The 20640-nt window shown below is 36.9% G+C and overlaps 1 protein-coding gene across 2 annotated transcripts in view; it reads left to right on the forward strand.

The window, feature by feature from the left end:
* The window catches only part of LOC118263653 (protein kinase C-binding protein NELL1), a 47412-nt gene that overhangs the window by 9174 nt on the left and 17598 nt on the right, over window positions 1–20640 (forward strand). For both annotated transcript variants that reach the window (XM_050705412.1, XM_050705413.1), the window contains exon 2: window positions 15162–15269. In XM_050705412.1, the coding sequence (XP_050561369.1) occupies window positions 15162–15269 (108 nt within the window). The remainder of the gene's footprint in view (window positions 1–15161; window positions 15270–20640) is intronic.

Here is a 20640-nt window from a genome sequence, read left to right on the forward strand (position 1 = left end):
TATTTATTGTATATACCTTCATTTGCCCTGGATATGTTCCTTACTAAACCCTTTATGTAATTATTATATTTGTTACCACGTTTCACACCCTTAGAATGAAAGTGACCGAGTCTTAGAAATTATAGTATTTAATACATTTTAGTATCTCTTTCGTATTCTATGACATACGATTGATTTTTACTAGATTCATGGATTAGTTCTTTGGTTGTAGAATAGGTTTTATAACACCAGTTTATGATAAAATCGAATGTTATACAAATTTTTTATAAGTCACTTTCAATATAAGGGTGCGGTTTGTTGACGAACGAAAAGGAAAAGGCCTTGAGATTTTTAGGTAGATTTTGGTCTTTGGTGTATTTTCTCTTTAAACATGACATGATCTTTAAGTATATGGAAATTTGAAGTACTGCAGAAACAAGTTTAGCCAAAATATTAGATAAACCAGCTTAGTTATACCAATACCTGCACATTAATCTTATCACGCACTCGACCCAAAGACTTCCAAAATGGGATGTTATCAGGTGACGTCACACATAAGGTGATCGATATGATTATGTGTGAGTTTGACAAAATTACCGCTTATCCGGTGGGCGTGCGCGAAATGGAACGAATGCTCCCCGGAGGGTTCAAGGTCAGACCGTCTGTTCCCCGACACGTCTGTCGAAGTACTCTGTCCCTTCGAATAGATACCGTCATCGCTACGTTTGTACATTTTAAGTATTTCCCAACCTAAGTACGCTTGTTACTAGTTGTTACTCTGAATTGTACAGGTCTGATTGCCACTAACAATACAAAAGAATTTTAGTTTTTATTCCGCTTACAGGTGTATTTTTAGCATGCTATGTGCAGGAACACCTCACGCCCTCAATTAAATTCTCATGCAGCAGAAGTGCCACATAGAACCACACACACGACATGCAACAAATCATTCTGGATCCGAACGCTCTAGGTTAGAATGAGCTTAGTGTGGAATGGGATACTTTTATTCCAGGAACGCGAGCAAGTCGTTGGCAAAGGTTAGTAAGTCAAATAAGTAACATTCAGTGAGGTTGCGTTTAGGAACGCTGCGTGTAATTTTAATTAAACATTCTGAAAGGAAAATGCCATTCTCTTTTAGGTTGAAACTGAGGTGTAATTTCATACGAGTGTAGGCTAACTAATTAATTAAGGTTCCCAGGAATTTTCCGTCATAAAATCTCTAAATAATATATGACTGAAATGGAACATAGCGACATAGAATTCAATTATACAAAGCCATTTTCTCTTTTCTGACCATATTTTTCTTCTGGCTATTTTCCAAGTAGGGAAAGGTTAGTATTGATTGGACATTGGAACAAGTTTTCTGGCTGCTGCCCGAAATACTACAGGCGTTGCAAATGCGTTGCCGGAGTTTTAAGGGTTAAGAATAAAAGGGTTGTTGGGGAATCAGGGGTTGGGAAGATTGGGAAGGGAGGTAATTGGGCCTCCGGTAACCTCACTTACACAACGCAAGCGTTGTTTCACGTCGTTTTTCTGTGAGGCCGTGGTATTACTCCGGTCGAGCCGGCCCACTCGTGCCGAAGCAAATTTACAGGTTTTGTAATAAATATTTCTTAATACATTAGTTAAGCAAGCTGTTTGTCTAGTGAAGGACATGTAGGAAGGAAAGAGGATGAGAGTATTATGTCAGTTATGTCACAGAGTGAAATGTTGTCTCTAGTGCGGTCGTATGTAGGTTAGGTAAACTTAATATGTTGATTAGTGTATTTTTCTACGATATTTTCCCTATTGGCGTTAGTAGATATTGTTGATAGCGTTTGCAGTTTCATATTTTTTCGATATGTTTTTATTAGACAAAGTGGATTATAGCTGTGCACCTAAAATGTAGAATGTCTGAGTGTACACCGTTATAATTGTGATTGGGGCCCATTTAAAAGTTGTTTGTAAGTAAAAGAACATAATAGCCGAAAAGTAAATGCCATTACACCCCTGCATTCTTTCTTGAAACAACAACTGTAATGTCTCTAAAAAATAACATACCTCTAACATTTTCTAAAAAAGGTAGCTTGCTTGGTGTGCAAACATTATTCATGAACGCCATTCATAGTCCTGTAGATAGTGTCGGTAGATAAACAGCTGACGTCTGCGAGTAACGAACTCACTTAATTAGAACTGTACGACTTGTGGTTCTTGGAATTAAGCGACGACGTATTTTTGGTACATAAGGCCGTGAACTATAACAATATTTGAAGGCTCACTTTCCCCGAAATACGTTACTACGTTAGTTACTAGAATAGTTAATCGATATTTCCTAGAAGTTGTAACACTGAATCAGTCCGCAAATATGAAGGGGAGTCTGCGTAATGACTGTAATTGTATCGAAGTGATTTATTACACTTGTAAAATTTAGCTCGACACGTAGCAATGAGTTTGGCCAATTGGCTCGGTGCGGTGAGGGTCGGAGTGTTCGCGGAGGGTTGCCGGTACCGACACCGACAGGTTGTCGCCACCCCTGTGCACCGCCGAGCTCACCTCACCGCGTGTGTCGTATGTTTGCTCAATACGCACACCGCTACTTTTATTCCATTCCCAATAAATCTACGCAATAATGATCACGATCTAATACCCCTGCTGGGGTCCACAAATATATTTAAATGTAGTCGATCACCCGAGAAATGTATACAGTCGTTCGGTCTGAACATCTCGAAATATATTGTATCGCTTACGGTAACATTGAACTCGGTATCGATCTGTTCGAACGTTACTTTATTTGCTGTTACAGTTTCTCTCTTATTGCTAACGGCCACGCGATGCTTCTCATAGTTTGCTTTAGCCTTTTAATTTGGATTAAAAGAACATTCGCTGACGTAATTGCGTGCTTGGTAACATTCAGTCGGGTTATGGTTCCGTTTAGATATGAGTCGTAGTTAAATCACAGACACGTCGAGGCATGTATTTGATGTACCTAATGTTGGATGAGGGGAGTCGATGTGTGAATGGAGGTCCAATATCTGTGTGTCGGTGTCAAGGTGCAGGAAGCGGCCGGTGTGTACCGTGTATGGTACAATAGAGGTTTGTACACACGTGCGCCGCGTCCTTATCTCTCGTGCTGTTTGCTCAGGATTAGACGCGCGCCCGCCGCAGCCGCGCCGTCCACTGTCAAGTTCAAAATGTCAAAGACACTCCCCACCCGAATTATCGAAGGTTACCCGGAACATATCTATAGGTACTACGTGTTACTTGTAACTGTACTGCTGTACGGTTGTGAAATTATGACGACTAGACAGATTTTCGTATCGCGTTTGTTATGTAATACTGTTTATGGTACGGACTACTAATATTATTAATCTAACGTAGGATAAGGTACCGTAGTATCGGGCGATGAATGGCATGACTTCGTAATGCATTGCATATAGTGAGTAGTATACCTACTACTTCAGTAAACCAGTACCTACACGGGTAATTCATACTCTCGTTATCGTGTGTGTATACTTTGGCGGATTTACTCTCAATAATCCTTATACCAATGTACTGAAACGTACGTTTGAAGTATGTATGAACACACAGAGATTCAGACCAGCAGCCGGCGAGTAGAAATGAATGTTGAATAAGGGATTTCAAACATATACGAGGCTGAACGGAATATGAATTATACTACAGTCAAGGAAATAGACCAACAAACAGTAGGTACTACTATTATTCCACTAGGTAAAACCCGAGTATAACCCATTTCCGGGCGCTATTAATATTTCATATTTATGAGAGAATTCCATACAAAAAGCTTAGGTCTTAGGTATCGCATATATATTGTAGCAGACTGTAAGATATCGGCGGTTGAGGCACCGGATGTTGTTTGCAATCACTCGAGTACATATACTTATATATCTACGAAGGGTACCTGAAGGACACTCGTATCAGAATTACAAACAGAACATTAGAATAGCAGCGATAGAAACATTGTACTGAATTATGAATGTACTGTAAACAGATTAGAATATTATGCTGACGGTCGGCGCTGTCTTTATTATACATTCTGTAAAATATACAGTAGGTATGGTGTCATTTCTGAACGTCAACGTGGACTTCAATCATTGTCAGGTAGCAAGTTATATAGAGATTAAGTAGATTATTGGTGAAAATGATCTTAAACTGGTGCTTACTGCTATGTATAGCAAGCGAACAGATGTATCACCTGCTCGTAAGCAATCGCCGCTGCCCATAGACACTCGAAAGACCAGAGGTGTTACAAGTACGTTGTCTCCCTTTTGGGGGTTAGGAATTTGAGGATTGTTGAGGATTCAGGGGAGATTGGGAGAGGGGGGTTAATTAGGCCTCCGATAACCTTACTCACACATCGAAATACTACGCAAGCATTGTTTCCCGTCGGTTTTTTTGTAGGTACACTCCGATTGAGCCCGCCAATCCGTACCGAAGCCTGGCTCTCCCACACTTAAATTCAATGTAAAACCCAATTTTCATTAGAGATATTCTGACATATTTAGAGAGTATATGACGTAAATATTGTATTTACTTAAAAACCGAGCAATAAGTTTTGCTAACAAAACACGAACATAATTATTTGTTCTAAGAGTGTTTGTCGATCATAGCAGATTCTATAATACCCTTCACGAAACTCCGTGAGCAGCTACTTAATCATAATTCAAACGATATATCACATTGCAGACGGCCATTTTCTGAGAAAAACAAGATCAATGAACTTTAGTGGAATTGGAAAGTAATATGTATTATGACGTGTTATACATAGGGAGATGTAAGCTGCGAATGGGTGAATGATTGAATATTTTAGTTGTGAAATATACTAAACAATTTGAATCTACATAACAGGAGGTTGTTATGTGAAGTTAAATAAATGATAGTATCAAGTATTCAAGGATTAATAATACAACGTATATGAAGTACATTTAAAAATCCTATTCCTAGTTATAATGAACATACCTACTGTATTAGTAGTTAGGTACGCATTACTCAGTATTTTTCTATTAAATTGTGAGCAAAGCACTCATACTCGAGCAGACTTAGTTATAATAAGTGTGGATGTCAAAATATTTTACAATAACTCTTATTGGAATGATAAATAATATCTTGTGGCTCTCCTAAGTTTTGGCGGGTAGTCGAGTAGGGTACGGTTGCGCGGGCGCAGCGGGCGAGCGCAGTAGCGCGTGTCGACCACCTGTCAGCGTACGCGCACCGGTTCAATTCCCGACCCACCCCTCAACCACCACCGCCTTATTAATCGAATTTATATTCCAAAATCCTGCGTATTTTTGTTTAGTAAATTAGCTTAAGATTTTGAATTTATAATTATTATTGTTTGCTGCAGATTGAAATAAATGGAAGTAGGGTAGGTGTGGTATGTAACTTACCGACTTGTAATAAAAATTTTGTTAATTTTGTTCAAAAATACCTACTTTAGTAGATTTTTCGACTGCCATTATGACATATTTTTCAATTTTACTGATTACTGTCAAAGCATTTATTTCATTTAAGTACTAGGTGCTCGTTCTAAAGTGTAGTTTCGAATGGAGAAGAACAAGCAAGAAACTCCATCGTTACTCTTTTCAAAATCTATCTATACATATAATAAAATCGTAGAAAAGTGCTGTCTGTACATTGAAAATAAAAATAAAAAAAATAGCAGGGGTTATTGTTATGTCGATGTCGAACCCAAAAATGTAATTTTTTTTTTTTTGTCTGTTTGTCTGTTTGTCTGTTTGTCTGTTTGTCTGTTTGTCTGTTCGTCTGTGCGCGCTAATCTCAGAAACGGCTGATCCGAGTTGGATGCGGTTTTCACGAATATATTGTGGGATGCTTAAATTTACATTTAGTGTTTGTTTCATGTCAATCGGTTCATAAATAAAAAAGTTATGTCAAATTAAAGAATCACGTCGAACATTCTATGCTTATACCATTAATCTCCGCAACTATTTGACGGATTTGGTTGAAATTTGGTGCAGATATAGTTTAGAACCTTAGAAAGGACATAGATATATTTTTATTTCAAAAATCAAAAAATAAAATAAAAATAAAATAAAAATAAAATAAAATAAAATAAAAATAAAATAAAAATAAAATAAAAATAAAAATAAAATAAAAATAAAATAAAAATAAAAATAAAAATAAAAATAAAAATAAAAATAAAAATAAAATAAAAATAAAATAAAATAAAATAAAAATAAAATAAAAATAAAATAAAATAAAATAAATATAAAAATAAAAATAAAAATAAAATAAAATAAAATAAAATAAAATAAAATAAAATAAGTTAAAATAAAATAAAATAAGCCGCTCACAAGTTCAACCCCACGTCCGAGCTGACCATCTACGCTCACGTGAGTGGCGGACATTCGCAAACGAAATTACTTTTGCGGGTGACCAACGGGGCTCTGGCAACCCAAACAAAAATGGAGAGTCAAAAAAGGAATAAACGTTTAAGGCCGCTTCCCGGGGGCTATCGCCGGGACACGTCTGGTGCTGGTGACGGGCGTGTAGTAGGGCATAGCCAGCGACTCTCCGCTGAGCAGGCGGGCGGGAGTCGGGGTGGGAGTAGAAAGGGGCGCCCCAAATGTTACAGCCGACCATTCTGAGGATGATGCTTTGCGGAGCGGAGAAGTGTCTCCAGCTAGCTCTGCCGGTACATCCCACTCGACCACGTTAACATTAAATGAAGATACCCGCAGAAAGTGGTCAAACGCAGAACTTGAAGAACTGATATTTTGCTTCTATCGCGCAAGAGCATTAGGATCCGGATACATCAAACGATTAGAAACGTTATTCAGAAGTAGAAACCCCAATAACCCCAAAGCATTCACATTTACAGGGAACACATTATCAACACAGGCGAGGAGTATAATAGCTCGGAAAGCAATACCCACAGAAATACTTAATGCAATAAAAAGTAGAGCAGAAGAACCCACACTACAACCAGAAGAAACTCACAACACCCATAATTCACCCAGTATCACTCACTCTATACATACAACTGGCATTCAATCTACATCCACACAAAATTCAGAACAACACACAAACAGTATCAATACTCAAGAAGTCAGCAGAAGAGGAAGGAGGAGAGCTATAAATTAATAATTAGTAGGGGGCAATGAGCACCGTTTTTCCTGCGGGTCGCGGGACGCGATAATTAATAATAATATTTGATCCTTTACCTATAGTATGTTCATGTGAAAACAATATAGTACGATTTGCTAAATTCCTACAGTCATCAATTTTTATAATATTTCGAGGTAACATTCGAGGCATGTGTTGGTAATTAATTAGTCAGGTGTCGAATATAATTCTGCTTACGACTGTCACACCATGCATCGTACGATGTTTTCTGCTGATCATGTTGTCACGTCACGAGATTGATGATTTCGTAACATATTGTTATGGCATTTTGTAAACAAATATTGATTGAATCATTCTTGATTACGTTTTACTTACACATGTTGGTCAATCAGCAAGATTCTGTTTAGTTGCTATTTTATAAACGTGTCAGTTTTGCGTGTCAAGGTCTTTGAGTGTTGTGTTTTATTTCCTAAAATGTAAGGTACATTTCTAGGTGTTCACAATCATGTTTGAAAACAAAACTGAATTCTATGTTCTCTTCATAGAATAGAGCTCTCTTTCCGCTGCCTATCCATATGAGATATGATAAAGGTGGATAAGTAGGGACTTAGTACATACATTATAGATATATTTTTAAGCTTTATACCTAAAAAAATAATATAAATAAAACTAACCAACTATACAAATATGAAACGAACACGAACACCAGAAAAAAATTCAATGTTATGCGGCACACAAATCTTGTAGTTAGCTATAAATCTTCAGTTATTACAGTGTTAAAAGAATTATAGGCGCCATTATTCTAACTAGTAATAACAATGGCTCTAGATCGATTCGACCAAAACGGCCAGTCTCAAATAAGCTAGCTTAGTCCACGGGAAACGTTTCTTAAACTAAAATGTATTTCTTTCAAAATGCATATAAGTATGGGAGAGCCATGCTTCGGCATGAATGGGCCGGCTTAACCAGAGTGATACCACGGCCTCACAGATAAATGACGTGAAATAACGCTTGCGTTGTGTTTCGTCGTGTTAGTGAGGTTACTCTTTCCTTATACCCCGATCCCCGAATCCACAACAAAACTTAAATTCATTTTAAATACCAACGAGATTAATTTTATTTTAAATACCTACACAAGAACAATTGGTTAAAAGTAAACCACGTTAAATATATAAACTTTTTCTTCCCATAGCACGAATTCACGACTATAATAGCAGCACGGCTTGTCCAACAGTTAACAAAAATTAAACCTTAAACCTAATTATTAAACGTAAGTCAGCGCGTTATAATAGACAACAGGCAGAGCCATAGACTAGATCAATAAATACCAACACCAAATGTCAAGGTTGTCACGGTTACAAAAGAGTTATATCTAGGTTTATTTAGGTTTAACCTAGGTCACAATAAAAACTGCCTACCTATTTGCTAACTAATACAAAATGTTGGTTTATTTTGAGCTAGTTTTGCATGTTGTTGTTATCTGAGCTAGATATAGTAATAAAGGTGATTTGTGTTAGGAAAGTTTTATTTCTTCTCAAGCTAGTAAGCGGTTTATTAATGTAACTTTTTAATTTTTGCTAATTGAAAAAAAACTAAGTTTTAAGTTAAGTTTAAAGTTAATTCACTATTCATATCCAATTTGTCTTTATTGTCATAATGGTTTAGAACTATTAGAGCCACCGTTCCAATATTTACTTAAAACAACTATTAAAGAGTTACAAAATCTAAAAATCTCATCTACTACATACATAATAAATATTCTATTTAATTAGAAGTTCACCCATTTACATTATTATGCTAATATATGAAACTTGTCGTACTTAACACATAGTGTCAAGTAAAGAGAGCTTCAAAAAAACGACGCACGCGCCACTCTGTGACGTCACCGCCTGACATATGTCGCAATCACCCTCCGTGCAATACAACCCGCTGCGTTTTGTTCAACATTAGTTTTTTTTTTGCCGTCGATATTAAGGTAACGCTTAATGTCGGCTTATTAGGTTTATAAATGACTCAGCTAAATGAGAATACAGTTTAAACGGCTCTATAAATACGTTAATGTGTTTATTTTTAAGTATACGTTTTATGCATGCTGTCATTTGAATTTTAAACTAGGTTAGGATCTGGGCAAATGTTAAACTGGCATTATTTTAGCAGCTCTTAACGATTCTAGAGATGTCAAAAATGTATGATTTGTGGCGATTTAAAACGATGGTGCTATGACTTCCTTAAAATAACTTATCACACGAGTAGAGTAGAAGTACATACAGTCTCTTTGAAAGCGACAAATGGAGTAAGTAGTCAACTCGGACCACATGCCTACGGCCCATTTGGGACGAGTTGGGGAAATTAAAAATAAATTAAATTTTTAGTGGTCAACTCGTCCCACTTTTTTTTGTATGGATTTTTAAACTTTATCAATGTTTGGTACAGTTAGCAACACAAGATTAAAAATATTTTTTATAGATTTTTTCTTTACTTTCGTTTTGTTCATAGATTATTTCATATTAAAAAATCCTGACGAAGTAAGAACCTCTTTTTTTAGTGTCGGTTAAATAATTTATTACCTAAATTTTTTTTAGCAATCGCACAAATTCATGTGTTAATCAAAATTACTAAGAATAGTAAACATGTGTGGCTTAAACAATGGTCATGGCGGTCACTTATGAAGTAAATGATAACATAGATAGAATGAAGTTCCTAGAAAATCTTTTGTTTTCAACAAAGTAATAGAACTTTATTATTTCCACACTAACCATTTTGCTACTGACTGTACCTTATCTCATTGTGGTAGTGACGTGGGACGAGTTGACCACTAAAAATATTATTTTATTTTATTTTCCCCAACTCGTCCCAAATGGGCCGTAGGCATGTGGTCCGAGTTGACTACTTACTCGACAAATGTAAAAACTACTCTGCAAATTACCTTCACATTTGCATTTCTAACCAATGCTTTTAATTTTGTAAAGACTAAAATGTTAATGATTTAGCAGAACTGAAGCAACCCAAAAACAGGCCCGTACACCATTGCATTAATAAAATTGCACCCACGCGACAAAGAAGGGTTGCGACGCTCAATTAATTAAACGCGAGGCGTGCCACAAATGTTCGAAGAAACCCGTCTTCAAGGGTTACCTTACCCCTCATTTAAGGTCCTAATTATCTGTTATTACACCGCAGTATTGTACCATATGGTACTGACCAGGTCGGCAGGTTGGTAGCGCGTGCCGGCTCCAATTACAAAGGACTTCACTTAATTAATCATCTTCCAATTGAACGGTTATTAGTTAGTAAATATTATACGCTGGCTTGAGTTACGCTTATTTTAAGGATGAATACACTTACAAGTATGGAGAACAGAAATTAGGAAACCGTACGTTATCGTGCCGTTTTCATTATATAAACAGAGGTGGACTGTATTTTGTGTCGTTATTCTACGTTTTATTAGGAGTACGTTTCAGTTAAAAAGGTCTTTCTAAAATCCAATAGTCACTTAGCATCATCGTATAATTATAAATATTCGCTTTCTTGTTAACTTTGTCACTTTTAATTCCAATACCTAATATAATAACTTAGCGGTTACCTTACCCGGAGCTGCAGACTACCTAGCGGGTCTACCTACCTAACGGGGTGGTTTCTAGTCAGTAAGAGCCTGAGTCCCTCTCACCTCGCTCAAGGTAAGAGAAGTTTTTAGATGACTTTCCCATTTCAAAAACAAACTGTTTTCTCAAACTTGACCATGAATAAAAAACATCCAAAAACAACATACAAATCAAGAACTTATCACCCTTTACGTCACGCAAAGGCTTCATAACTTCGAGTTAAACTCCTAAAGCATATCCCTACGTGACTGGTTACCATTATATTAGTGTACCATTACCATTTACCACCAATCTTATCCACACAACCGAGATAAAGGACTAAAAGTGTGGTATTTCTAATTAATTAGGCAAGCCGGCATTGGTTCCCTTTAAACGTTGTTTCATGGCAGTACACCATAACAAGCGATTAATAAAATATAATTGATATTGTCTGCATTCCATAATTTCCACGTAAAAGCCTTTAAAAGCCGAGTTGATTAATATTCCTGTTTCGTTATATAGCGATGGTTAGTTGTTTATGTTTTTAGCTTTTTAATGAAATGTTTAAAATCTTAATGAGTCGCTCGTTACTGTGTGTCGATACTTGTGTGGCGGTTGATTAATTATGAGGAAATTAATGGATGTCGCGCCTGTCGTTTTTAAATACAGCTTTTTGTTATATTGGACGATATATATGTATTTATAATGACTGTCTTGTTGCTTTTAAGTCGTGCTCAGTGACCTAAGTTTTTGAATCCGTTTTCGGTTTTGCCAATTTAGTTTTGGCAAAAGCATGAATTTTCTTACCCAGTGTTTAAACATACGTGAACAGTCACTGTGTGTTTACACTTTTACTTCAAGGAATTAGAGTCTTGACACATTGTCAATCAAGGAGTCACAAAGGAAAATGTGCAATCATTTAACAATAAGATATGCATTCTCATATATATACTCCAAAATGACTCATAATTAAAGTGTTAGTGCAATGTTATCGTCCAGTCTTACAACTACTAATAGCAATCGCAATTTCCGACACATAAAGCGAATTTGATGCAGCACGAAACTGCATTTCGCGTAAACCAAAATTTCGTTTAGTCGATTTCATTCCTTATGCCTTTTGTACTAAGAATGGAAGTTGTGTGTAATGTGGTGTTTTCACGAATGTAAAGTTAGTTTATTCAGTCGTTACTGATCTCGTATTGATGTACTAGATGGTCGAAGTGTTTACGATCGCGTGGAAAACACATTTTACGAGTTTCTAGTATTCGAAGCGAGTGGAAAGAGCCGTAGTAGTGGGCAGTCGAATATTAGAGCGAGTGTGCCACTGTTATAGACCATGAACTTTATAAGGAGTTTTATATTATGCAATATTTTTTTTTTATTATTTCCCCATTTTTTGCCTATAGTTTTGAAACTCATATGAAATGTGTTCAAGACCGAATCTTTAATGGTGGTAAACAAGCATGGAACGTTAGTTGTCCAAAAACTAAAACAGTCACAGAAAATGTCATCAAAAGCAATGATAAAAGCCACAAGCTCAAACGTATCTATCCCGTTAACTAAACAAAGGAGAATAACAGTTATGGGCACGGGTAGGCAGTGAGTAGTGAGGCTGCAAACACGCAGCGTCTACAGCGATAGTTTACGAGGCAATCTGGAGCATCTCTTTTTATGTGGACGGTATCTGCGACGGGAGGCCAGACTCCGCGGCGACACGACGGCGCGACGGCGCCCGCCCGACAGGCCTGCCGATCTCTCTGTTCGAACAAAACTATTGCTCATATAAATCTATAGATGAATCATGCAATTTGATCCGATAACATTCTAAATTTTAAGATGAAAGTTAATGGGGTGAGCCCCATTCTTTGAATTTAAGTTTTGAATTGCAAAACTGTGATGCAAGTTTAAGGTAGCAGTTGGAAACTACGGCCATTCATTGCTAACCCGTTTAAAGTAAGTTGCCAAAAAACTAAGTTAAAAACTTAAAGCTTCTTTTTCTTTTGTGATAAACGTTTATTTTAACTAGCCATTATATTTATTAACCTTTATAAATTATGTTTTAGTGAAAATAATGTGTAGTATTGTTCCTATTCATAGCTAAAAGTATACGCTGTACTACAGAGGCGTTGCAAATTGCGGGTTCTTTTGAGAGAGGGCCCTTGACACAATCTGAGGCGCTTGTTAATCCACAAACAAATTAAGGGAGACCATGTTTATGTCTCATGATTTCTGATAACGTTACCATGAACGTTAATATGGATACTGTTACTATGAAGAGGATATTTTTGATCTTTTGGCTTGTAATTACTAGCTGTAGCTCGCGACTCGTTCACGTAGAAAAAATATTTGTATTTGCTAAGTTTAAATTTATGTTTGGATACTACTACTGATGACAAGTTATTCTGCCGCGGAAAACAACGACTAAGATTCCACGGTGTACAAACGTGTACAACATATCATCTCGATAAATGCATCTTAACAAAATCATTTTTATATGAAAGTAAAACAAAGTTTGTCCCTTTTTGTTCTAAATTGTGTCAGAAAAATAGTGATGTGAACATCATCATGAACACAGTGCCCACTTCACTGGTGTCAGGGGCACTCATGGCAACGTGTGGCAATAAGCTCTTTTGACACGACACGTGCTTGCATGCCCCGTAATATGGTGTCAACACTCGATTACACTACTTTTAATATATGATATAGAATTAATTAAAATTATTATACTCGTGATAAACCAATAACAGATTTTTATTCATTCTTATTTGTCCATATTTAAAACAATAGTTTCCTATATTCTAACCTTTATTTTTTCATTTATTTTCAAGTAACATGACTCATAGTTATTTTAATAACAATTTGTATGAGAATGCCTTGTGAAATTAAAGATTTAAAAGCAAATACACTGAAGCGAGCAAGACTTGAATATCTCATGACAATGTACTACACAATACACGTACATACATATCTACCTAAAAAACTGAAAGAAGAACATCACTAAATATGTAGATATTTCTGGCTACAGTGCGCTCGTAGCGTCGTAGTAGCGGTGCTACGCGGTGTAGCGCTACGTGACCGGGTTACAATGATAGATGGTACTCCGCTAACACGTCCACTAAATACCTCCAGTCTACATTCTCTACACCACTGCGAAGTTCTACGAGCGAATATCTTCGAACACTGACAAGCCAATTACCATATATCAGCTTTCTAGGCTTCGAAATTCTGCTGGGAATTTTTAAATTGATGTATTCAATTCATCTAGTCTTTTATTGACTAAAAGATCAAATAACAAAACACATCATGCTGTGAACTATATTCCACAAATAATACATATATGTATATGCTATAGATTCCATGGGTGAGGCTACGGTTATGCCAAAATAGGACACAAGAATCAATTTGCAATGCAGTGATAAAAAATAAAAAATATGCTCACAGACCTGATCCACACATTTCAACATTTTACCCAACTACAGCAAAAAGAGAAACAACTTTAAAAACAGTGCATAGATCGATACAGTCGGGGCCGGCTCCGAAATTTTTCTACTCCTTCACCCCTATTGATTGTACGAATGTAGGCCAGTACGAGTTTATTATGTCGTAAATATTCATTATATACTCGTATCTAGAAAAACAATAACCTACGTTATACGGTTGTATCTTTTTCCGCTATACAGCCTTTACGGCTTCTGTCATAATTCCTCGTGAAGCGAACCTTTTACAGCCGAATTCAGGATTTATGTGACGCTTAAATACAATGTTGCACACTTGGTCAACTTATTCGTATCATTGAGAATTCATCCTTGAATCTGATTCAAAATCTTTTTCTAGGGGTAGATTTAATTTGAGTCTATTGGGCATTCTTACGTATACATGCTTAATATGGCATACGTGTACCTTCGACCTCGGGAAATAAAAGACAAGATATCAAGTTAAGTTTGCTAATTTTTATCACAAAACCTTTTAGAAAGTAAATGGAACCTGTATGTAAGATCATGTCAATATTTTAATAATTCTAAGATGTAGTTTAACCACATCTCTCGTCTCTACATAGGTACAAATGTGACTGACACCTTAGTAATTGAAAACGTGTCCTGAAATACATTATAGGTCTTGTAACAACACAGAGTTTAACAAGCACGTTCAGTTACTGAATTTTCATTTTCACAATATTCTGAACATTCCACGTCAGTTGTGAATACATCAGGGGACACTCGTGACCCGGTTATCCCGGTCCAAATAGGTTTACGTAAGAAATATTTTTCCGGTTGCCGTTAAGGTCAATGCACCCGGAAAGTTCAGGACATAGGTATTTTGATTGGCTCGTCAATGTGGCTGAGTTAGTGAAGCTTTCGTTCGTCGTAACTGACTGATTATTATTGGATGACTGACTAAAGAATCATGAAGATGTGCACATATCATTTCTCAAGGTTTATGGAGGCCGAGATTATTTAGATATTTGATAATTGTTGATGATGATGAATGATAGTTGATGATGTGCCCTGTTTGTTGCAGCCACCGAGCTAGACTTGCTGGGCGCGTTGTCGCTGCACAACACGTCGCGCGCTGGCGTCACTGCCGCGCCTGGAATGCAACCGCAGCGAACTGCATACACGTTACAAGGTACAGTAACTATTAACTAGCTCACAATCAGTATTAGGTTAATAAAGAATTCACATGTACAATTAACCCTTTTTAAACATTATACTATTGATTATAAAGTAGAAAATACAACGAATAAAATTGACAGATTAATCTGCTAGCGACTGTACATACTCGTATATAGAAGGTCGAAGACTGAACGTGGCTGATATTACAAATCATTATAACTATTTGTTGATTGCAAGCCCAACTTTAAAGTACATTCTACAGTTATAGAAATTTATATTTGGCCATAAACTCAGTTTTGTAGAGTATTAGTAACCTAGATAATTCCTATGTTTTCGGAGAAAATTGAATTAATTTTAGAACTAAACTAAAATGGTACCGTACACATTTCTATTTACAAGTGAATAAACTAAATGCCATTACCCTTGAGGAATTGAGGCATTATGTGACGTCTAAATGTAAGTTTAATAACTCTGTCCCCGTTCTAGTAATACAGAACTAAGCAAATATAGAAGGTACACATTGCGCTCGTACCGGCGAGGGTGGCAACACTAGCAGTGTACAGTCTAGTGAATTTATTATATTGTGTACCTAGTGGACGTATGTAGGCGACAATCAAGATGGAATGTTCCAGAAAAAATATAGCTTTTGATATTAGTTTCTGTTGTATACCGAAAGTGTATGTAGAATTCCGTACAATTGCGTAGTTTCTTCGGAAAAAACAAATACATCATCATCATCAGTCTATAAGAGGCTGATGCTGACCAGAGCTTATTCTCATATGGAGAAGGTTTGAACATTAATTAGTCACCACGCTTGCTCAATGCGGGTTAGCGATTTTCTCACGATGTTTTCCTCCACCGTTTGTCAGTGGTGTCTAAATAATATTAGAGAGTACAAATATAACTCGGAAAAAGTCACAATAGTTCTTGTCGTTTTGGTAGGATTCATACCCTCATGCATGAGAAGCGGGCGTCTTAAGCCTCCGGGCCACCACGACAGGGCAAAATAAATAGGACTCACTGAACATTTTAACTAGATATATTTTAACTAAAGCTAGGCAGTCCGCGAGTAACGAGTAAGTGATATCAGTAAGGCATCGTAAACATTGCCTGGCAGAATGCAATACATTTCACGTGCAATCCATTTCGCCCCTCTAGCAGTCGTCCATTAGTGCAGTAGAGGTGCGCCTCTAATGTGCCATACGACGGCACAGGAGTTACGTGAGGCACCGTATCGATTTCAGTTTGATTACCCGTTGGTGAAAGATAGGATGGTACTATACTTTGATAAGGAGATGTATGTTGTGTTTGTAATGAATTTATTTGATTTTATAAGACTACTTGACGTAAATACTAGTAGTCACATGGGAATGCGTATTATCTAATGAAAAACAGACATCTATTTAAGACTCACTCACTCACTGTCTCAAAAATGCTTTAAACAGAGAGGAGTGGAAGGAGGATAGGGAAGACTTTGCCCTGCAGTGGGACGATCATGGCTGAAATTTGAAATCTGAATTTAAGACTCATACATAATTGTGACTCTCATTGTAATAAGCGAAAGCGATTAGAAGTTTAACTAACACATCTACTTCTTTTTACAATTAACAGAAACTATATTGCGGCAGTCAAAAACACGCTATGACTTTTAGAAATAGTAAACGTAAGGACTTTAAATCATCCTGGAATAATTTGCTAGATCAACGTTACAACTTACAGTCTCGTGCAGTCTCGATTGATTTAGTTATTATTTATATTTCGTCAGTTTGTTCTGTTGTTGTTGTTTCCGCAACCCCGAGTTAGGGGAGCCGGCCTTTGTGTGTACCCCCGTCACTTTAAGATGAACAACACAATTGATCGATTGAGATGTAAATACAGCCCTAGCTTAGATAGCGCTTCATTTTTTTCAAAGTCACCGCCATCCAGTTTGAGATTTGAGAAATACGCCAAAAGTATTATGCAATGTGGTTGATTTGTAATTTTTAACTTTACTGTCTTTGTTAGAAAGGTCATTATTGAATTTCAGGTACTGTTAAAATCGCTTCTATAACTTAAATTTTGTCGAAATTTAACTTTAGACCTATCCTTAATTAATTACACATATCATTATAATTGCCTGCTAAAAATACGCCATTAAGGCGCATAAACAATAAAAAAGACGCTACTAAGCCACATACACAAAAATTAACCACATATTTCAATTCACAAACACCGTTTACATCATAAACGATGATAACAATAATTAATAACCGCAGTTTACGTCCGCCACGTTAGCAACAAGTCCGCACAACCCGGCAATCAGTTTAATGTTGATGAAATTAATTGATTAGTCCGTCGGTACGTTACCCGGCTCGGGACCGGATAACCGTGGCCATTACCGGCGACCCGGGGTCCGGTGCGGTCACGGGGTATCATCTCCGCACCGTGATTAACTGACCTCTAAATGGCGGTGAATTCTATTACATATGTACAGGGCTGCCAAAGTTCTGTTGGTTGATGTTGGGGTAAGTTTAACATGTTTAAATTGAACAATGGTAATTGTTTTAAATTGTGTTAAATAAAATAAAGTTGTGGAATTGTTTTAAAAGTTAGGTGTCTACATTATGTTTTTTTGTATTACATGCCATTGGTATACATCCATCACAAATACAAGGCTCAGAGCTATTAGAAAAAACGTGTAATTCTAGCTTGAAAATTAATCAATGAACTACTCAAACTAGAAATATAATATCAAAGTAGAATCTAATAACCGTATCAAAAGTGCTAACAGCGTAACATAAACCCCGCAAGTTTTTTTAACGACACCCCTATTAAAAAAGCACAATTTTCAAATTAAAAAATATGTCACAACTCACAATAGTGTTGTGCAGCCCTACGAGTTCCCGTTTTCGCATTTCACTTACTCGTAACGTAATCCTTGCCATTAAGCGCGTTCCGTGCGACGTGTAATTGTCGGAGGGTGTTCACCCTAATTGTGGGGATCTCCCGGCCTTATTGTCTCGTCGGCTCGGCTCTGGTTCAAGTGTCAAACACCAAAAGCTCCGGGATTAGGGCCGCGCTGACAATGTTGTAAATACCCACCATTCATTAAAACACTTTGCCTCATTGACTGGAGATGTGAATACAGATTAGCTGTCAGATATCGTGTGTGTCATGTTCAGTGTTCGTTGTTAATCAGTGCATTATTTTATGTGGAAGTTTGTGCAGATTATATGAGTGTTTGATCTTTTAGACTGAAATAAATGTTTGGCATGGAAAAACGTACATGAAATATATTACGCACGCATATTAGGCTCGAATATTATCCCGGTAAAACGAAACTGCTCGCTGGCAAAACGAGAAAATATCGGTACGTATCTATAAAACGTAACATATTCAAAAACCTAGAATTCAAAAACGGATGTTGTTGTTAGTCCATTTGTTTATTTTATCTTTAAGTAACTTTTCGGGGTGGTTAGCTGTTACTACGACTAATAGGTCTTACTCAGGCGTGCTAATTGCATCAGGGATGCCACTTAGCTCCACTTTCAGTAGAAGGGAGGTGCTCTAAATGTGTTAGAGGCGTTAGAATGGCTCTGGGGAATCTCTGCTTTTATACTAGCATTCTAGTAGGCTCTTTTAAGAACAGACATGGAATATTTTCTTTGTTCTATAGACTTATACTGTTATTGAAACGCTACTTAAAGACCTTCATAATTTTACGATTTTTTTGAAGGGATAGGCTAGTCATGTCATGAATTCTACAGTCACACTTTTGTAGTATATGCCAGCCTTACCAGTCGTATAATTTGAAACTCTGTGCTATTATAAACACTACGGTAATTCTTTGTCCGATTCGGGCATTTAACCTAAAACCCTTTGCGTTCGACTTTAAGGCATATTAAATTTAACATTACAATTTCACCAAATAACATACTCTAACATAATTTATGGGACCCTAACAGCGGCAGGCTAGCAAGCCATTAGTTGCGGCAGACAATAGGCTTTCAGTACCAGAGGTGTGAGTCGGACAGGCGATGAGCGATGCATGCATGTCAAGCTCCACTGTGCTGTGACACGTCAAGGACAGACACTGTAAATAAATATGGCCGCCATTTATTTTACCATTGTTGTAGTGAAGTGTTAGCGCATGGTGTCGTGTTGAAGGATTAATGGTGTAGTGTTTTGGGAGAAAAGTTCTTTCGATGTTTTGTATATGTGTGAAAAGATCGTGGGGAGAATCAGGAATCAATCATTTCCATTGAACTGATCTAATGGTAAATCTTTGAGTTATTAGGAATGGAGCTGCGGACTACCTGGCGGATTTACCTGGGCTCCGACTCAAAAGGCAGGAGTAGGAACGAGATGGTTTTTATTCAGTAACAGTCTGATACTCCCTCTCGCCTCGCCCAGGGCTGGAGAAGTCATTGGATTATTTTCCTCAATATTAGGAATATCAATTGTAAAAAAATATTTTGGAATTCCGTATACTATCAGCATCACTATTATACAAGCCTGACAACAACTAACAAAACAAAAAGAGTATAAGTCTATGTTTACACCTCAGTTTAAACACCACCTATCGATTGTTAGAAAATTAACTATTAAAATATGAGGCATATAATAAGGTTAGTTCGCGCCACTGGTGTGCACTGATCTTTATATGCTCACTGAAGTGCACAGCGGCGCTGAAGCTTAATCACCTGAGAGTGCGTTCGAAATTTATGTAAACATTCACTTTTGAACTTGTGCCATATATCAAAGTTAGGGGAGATGGAAGTATCAAGTCGTTTTTGGCATTAACATACCATTATGTTATGCTTGCTGTTCTTAAAGGAGGTAAAGCTTTCTTAGACTTACTAAGTATATAAGACATACATTTTTTACCGTGATTTCATTCGTCAATATCAAAGACAGGATCTAATAAATAAATTAGCAGTTATTATTTCGAATTCTATGTCATGGTTATGGGCGGGTTTAGCCTCTTAAATGGGGTGACAAAGCCAAATGTTATTATAATTTTCTTGAGACATATTCAATTTCTTATTATGTTATCGGCTTACGTAACTCTTTGACGAGGAATTCGACGAGTTTCAAGGCTCATATTCATGAGCAGCATTTCGCGACACACGAAGCGGCGATTGTCGTGCTGCTACGCCTCTAGCATGGCTTGAAACTATCTGAGTAAGCCGATAACATAATAAGTATTATAGCCTAATGTCTTATTCTACCAGCTAAAACCTACATAATTCCTTATCAACAATTAAAATTAAGGACACACGGTCCCGAATGCAGTGTACATTTAAACAGCACAACAAAATCATAAATGCGAAGTGTAGATAAAGACGTGTGTAGTAAATCAAGCGGGTCGCGTGCCCCGTGCACCGTGGCACCACGCTGTATAA

This window comes from Spodoptera frugiperda, chromosome 27, assembly GCF_023101765.2.
Source record: "Spodoptera frugiperda isolate SF20-4 chromosome 27, AGI-APGP_CSIRO_Sfru_2.0, whole genome shotgun sequence".
Classification (NCBI taxonomy): Eukaryota; Metazoa; Arthropoda; class Insecta; order Lepidoptera; family Noctuidae; genus Spodoptera; species Spodoptera frugiperda.